The sequence below is a fragment of the Cynoglossus semilaevis genome, chromosome 2 (assembly GCF_000523025.1).
Source record: "Cynoglossus semilaevis isolate Cse_v1.0 chromosome 2, Cse_v1.0, whole genome shotgun sequence".
NCBI classification, from domain to species: Eukaryota; Metazoa; Chordata; class Actinopteri; order Pleuronectiformes; family Cynoglossidae; genus Cynoglossus; species Cynoglossus semilaevis.
This window is the reverse complement of record NC_024308.1, coordinates 257,031-261,776: the sequence shown is the minus strand read 5'-3', so window position 1 is coordinate 261,776 and position 4,746 is coordinate 257,031. Positions and strand designations below refer to the sequence as shown.

General features: G+C 47.6%; 2 protein-coding genes and 1 long non-coding RNA gene across 3 annotated transcripts in view; 1 reads left to right on the top strand and 2 right to left on the bottom strand.

Annotated features, from left to right (window-relative positions):
• Positions 1-416, bottom strand: part of LOC112486759 (uncharacterized) — a 3,309-nt gene extending 2,893 nt beyond the window's left edge. Inside the window, exon 1 of the long non-coding RNA XR_003049224.1 lies at positions 303-416. This is a non-coding gene — a long non-coding RNA (uncharacterized LOC112486759). The remainder of the gene's footprint in view (positions 1-302) is intronic.
• fam174c (family with sequence similarity 174 member C) overlaps positions 1-904 on the top strand; it is a 4,409-nt gene extending 3,505 nt beyond the window's left edge. Inside the window, exon 3 of the mRNA XM_008329120.3 lies at positions 319-904. Coding sequence (XP_008327342.1) covers positions 319-322 — 4 coding nt within the window. The 3' untranslated portion in view covers positions 323-904. The remainder of the gene's footprint in view (positions 1-318) is intronic.
• Positions 754-4,180, bottom strand: LOC103392862 (serine/threonine-protein kinase minibrain-like). The gene is made up of 2 exons (XM_017031331.2): positions 2,112-4,180; positions 754-2,072 (listed from the first exon to the last, which is right to left on the bottom strand). The coding sequence occupies exons 1-2, from the start codon at positions 3,464-3,466 to the stop codon at positions 1,292-1,294; spliced, it is 2,136 nt and encodes a 711-aa protein (XP_016886820.1). The 5' UTR covers positions 3,467-4,180; the 3' UTR covers positions 754-1,291.
• Positions 4,181-4,746: the final 566 nt, after the last annotated feature.

The window sequence follows — 4,746 nt, the reverse complement described above, 5'->3', positions numbered from 1 at the left end:
GTTTCAGGGTCGGCACCTCCGGCCTGTAGGGATCGTTGTCCATGTATAAGCTCAATGCTAACGTCCAGTTAAAACTACTCTGATTACTACAGTTACTACTCATACATTGTTAACAAGTTAGCCACACCACAATCTAAACCTCGGCTAACTTTTCAAAAGCTTAGCCATAACATGTAGGCCACCATCAGCCAAACAATGGTTAAGTCTTAATTAGCTTAAAAATATCAAAGTTAGCCGTTACCGTTAAAGGTCGTTGAGATAAAGATTGCTCCTGAAGGTTAGCGCGTTGACTGATTGATTACCTTTGTCTTTGCTCAGATGAGTCCAGCGGAGGTTGGAGACGATCTCAGATGTCCATTATTGATCGGCTTAGAACTTTGGACTGAGTGGGAGACGGAGGACGGACCAAATACTGACTGATGCTAACGCTCCGTCCCACGGTGGTTGTTGTCAATAATTGCCAAAGACTGTTGCCAAAGCTGCTGCTCCAGGAAACGAGCGGGATAATCCATACTTTATACCTGGGACGATCGATGATTGATCAGTGATGAGTGATAATTGGTGATTGATCAGTGAAGTGGCGTCCATCTCTTTTATTATCCTTTTTCTTGTCATTTCCTTTCCTTTGAATGAACTTCCTGTTCTGCTGATCCTCCTCCGAGATCCGACTGTGCTCAACTACTGACTCGAGTGATCGGCAGCGATAGACAGCCATATTGATCTGTCGGAAGTCTTATTGATTGGCTGTCTGTGTGGCCAACCCTTCGTTTGTGTTGTAGAGAAAATATATTTATTTGTTTATTGTTACCAAAAATGCCCCTCCCAGTGATGACATCACCATTATGTGTTCACTGTCTCTTTACATCTTTTTTTACAAAAATAAAAACTTTTGTTTTCCTTTAAAGCGTCAGTATTTGTGTAGGTTATGGAGAAAGTGGTGATGTCATAGGTCACATGATGCTGAGTCGGAGCTAAAGGTCAAATATTAAGTGGCCTGAAGGAAAATTAACTTCAGTCGAAAAAATGAGCCAAAAAGATTGTAAATGTTAGCACAGAAGATAGTAAAGGTTACCCAACAGGTCGTACGACAGGAACAGTTCACACAGGAAGTCCTTTAAACTTAGCTAAAATTATTTAAGGGTTTATCAACATTCAGCGTCAGTCAGTGTTGGATCTGTCCGTAATCCTGCTCAGACTTTGGCCTAATCCGAGGCCGTCAGGACCCAACAGCCGCGGAACGCTGTTAACGATCGCACGGTGGCATTTTAACGCTAAATGCCTGCACTTCTTCTTACGACGTGTTGGCAGCTGCTTCACTGCCAAACAGCCACCAGATAAACCTGTAAATACGGTTCATTAACACTGACCAAAGTTCACGAATCCTCCCCAACTGGTCAGCCCCGGTACTGACAGCAATGCTGACCTGGTCCTGTTCCAAAACAAAACTGGTAGCAAGCGATGATTGGCCTACACTCTTGGTTGGGCTAACTGTGGACACTTGTCCGTTGTTGCTAGTACCTAAGATTGCTTTTGTTAGAAATCTGTCCTCTAAGCTAGCTGTAGCCGGTCGTCTGCTTTCACTGTTAGCTTCGGTAGCCACCTTTGTAGGGCTGTTGTCCAGGATTAGTGTTTGTGGTGACCTGTAGTCACTGACAGTTGAGCTAGCTGTGGCTGCTCGTGTATTTTCATCCAGGTTAGACTTGTGGGATGATTCAGCATCGTTGCAGGAATAGCTAACTTTGACTGCCTGTCTGTTATCGGCGTCAGCTAAGTTAGCTTTCTGTCTCGGTCTCTGGTCATTCCTACCTGTGGCTGGTGATCTGTTGTCCCGTTCAGCAGAACCAGCTCTCTGTAGACTTCTGTTTATGCTGTTGGCTACGCTAACTTCAGCAATATTATCAGCTAAATTAATCCTGGCTTGTTTGCGGTCACTGTCAACATTGATTGCTTTCCTGTTATCGTGGCTGGCTAAGCTAGCTTTTTGTGATGGGCTGTCACCGTTGTCGTCTCCACTTGTGTGTTGTAGAGGTCTGTCAACGGTTGTTTCTGGTAAGCTATCACCACTGTTAGCTAAGCTTGTTTTTAGTGGGTTACTGTCATCACTGTTAGCTGCATCTGGTTGTTTGTCGCTATTGCTGACCAGGCTGGTTATATGTAACGATTGGTCAGAATAGTCAACAAAACTACCTACACTAGTTCTGGCTAATAATCTGTCGTCACTGTCGGCAGGACTAGCACTCTCTGAGGTTTCATCTCTGTCGACTGGCGAGCTTGCGATCCCTCGTAGTCTGTCATCATGATAGTCTTCATCCGATAAGCTAGCTGTGCTCAGTGGGTTGTCACCACTGCTAGGTAAGCTAACTGTGTTTGCTGGTGTTTGGGTGCCTGAGGAAACAGAGTCACTGGGAAAGTCTTTGATTGCGATAAACGGATGTTGCAGCGCTGCACGCGGCTGGATTCTCGTCTCAGGGTCCACTCGCAGCATCTCTTTCAGGAGACTCAAGAAGACCCGCGTGTCCTCGTTAGCACTGGTCCCTGGACGAGTCAACGCAATGTCTTCCAGGCAGGTGATTTCTGACATCATGTCCGGCAACAGCGGGTGAACGGCGCATCGCTCACTGCGGAAACCAGAACCGGCTGAGCTGTTCTGTACCGAACACGTGCACTCCGCCTTCAGCTTCCACGACGAGTCGTCGTCGTCTTTGTCAAAGTACTTCTTAGTATAAATCCCAGTTTCCAGTAGGTGATTTTCAGGTCGGCCCAGCAATTGCATGATGTCATTCATGTTGGCCAACTCGCAGTCACCAGAGTAAAGTTCCGCCTCCATGTACACGGAACCAATGACGGTGCCGAGGGCCCACATGTCCATGGCCTCGCTCAGAGGGAGGCCCAGGATCACCTCAGGAGCACGGTACGGTAGAGCCTGCAGGACTTCGCCCAGAACTAGCTTGGATACGTCCTGTGCCAAACCAAAGTCTATGAGTTTGGCCTGCAGGGGCCGCTGCCCACCCTCCGTCAGCATGATGTTATCCACCTTGATGTCGGTGTGGACCATCCTGATGCTCCGCAGGGCCTCCAGCGCCATCAGCATCTGCACCGTGATTGCCTGGATCTCGGACAGGAACAGTGGTCGGTTGTACGTCATGACTAGGTCGTACAAAGTCATGTCCAGTTTCTCAAACTCCAGGAAGACGTTTCCGAGGAGCTCCGTGTACCCGTGAAACCTGATCAGGCCGTTCTTATCTGGGTCCAGGTCTTGGAGTAGTTCCAAGTTGTGCACCTCGTCTTTAACAAACTCCGCATCTTTCTTCGGAATAGCTTTCACCGCCACTGCCTCTAACGTGTCGGACCTCGTACAAAGGTAGACGCGTCCAAAGTTGCCAGAACCAAGGAGGTCCTCCACTCGGTACCCACTGGACTCTATCAGAGGAACAAAGTCGTCCGTGGCTGACGCCTCCTCGTCCATCCTGGACCACCCCGGTTCTTGTTGTTGGTTCCCAAACGTTCTCAGATGTTACGTGGAGGCTACAGTCGGAAACTTCTAGGACGGAGCTTCACCAAGGTTCTCCTTCAGTGGTGCTTCAAAGGAAATGACATCAGTCATGTTTCATCTCTGCCACGTAGTGAACAAGTCAGTCAGTGACTTAGTTAGTTACTGATTATAGTTAATCAGTCAGTCAGTGACTTAGTTCAACAGAAACTCTTCAAAGGCTTAAACTACACTTTGATGTTGTGCTTTCATGTCATCACGACTTTGCTGTCTCTGTTCTCTCCTCCACTTTTATCTTTTTGTTTTGGAGGAGGAGGTTGAGGTGATGTAGGTCAGTGATTCCCAACCCCTGGGCCGTGGCCCACTGGTGTGCCATGAGACACGGAACATTAGCCAGTTTCACTTCAATGGCCTGAAAAAATATTATTTATATCTTGCAAATATTTTTTTTTGTTCGTCAATGCATGGCACGCAGAACATTTAAATACTTGTCCGCTAGGTGGCAGCAGATAAAAAAAGGGAATCAGTTTTCTTCAATTCCTGCCAGTTTATCAGTGTCGTCTTCAACTAAACAGGCTGAGATCTGAGTCAGTTCTGTTGAAGATGTTTGTTTGGTGGCGGCCGTGGAGTTCCTGATGAAAATGCTGTGTCACGAAACAAAAACAGCTGGAGGAGGAGGAGGAGGAGGAGGAAGAGGAGGAGCAGGAGGAGGAGGAGGAGGAGGAAGAGGAGGAGGAAGAGGAGGAGGAGGAGGAGGAGGAGGAAGAGGAGGAGCAGGAGGAGGAGGAGGAGGAGGAGGCTCCTGTCATTCTGTCAACACCCACTCATCACCACAGTGACAGACCACGCCCCCTCTGTGTCTGTGTGTGTGTGTGTGTGTGTGTGTGCAGTGGCCTTGTCAGACTATTGAAGACAAAGACGTTGAGACTAGTTTAGACCAGTTTATTGTGTAAAACCAGTGGTAGCTAACGTTAAGGACACACTAACGCTGAGCTCATCGTCACTGATTGATCACAGACCAAATCTCACAGAGAACACGAGTGATTGACAGGTCTGTTCACTCGCTGCTACAGTAGTCCTTCAGAGTAAAGTGAAGAATAAAACACGTCGTCAGAGTAAAAAACCAACCACAGGGTTTGGACTGAATGACCTTTGACCTTTAACATTAAAGGAACTTTAAGAACAGCTCTTTGGACCCACAATGGTGGGCCCTGTTGGGCCAACATGGCCGCCGTGTGTTTAACCGTTGCTTAGCA

Excerpts from the sequence above, each read along its gene's own strand:
- LOC103392862 (XM_017031331.2), bottom strand. The coding sequence starts at position 3,466 with ATGGACGAGGAGGCGTCAGCCACGGACGACTTTGTTCCTCTGATAGAG. Across the intron at positions 2,073-2,111 it reads AGCGACAAACAACCAGATGC|AGCTAACAGTGGTGATAGCT; the intron begins AGCTAACAGTGA and ends AAAAACAAGCTT.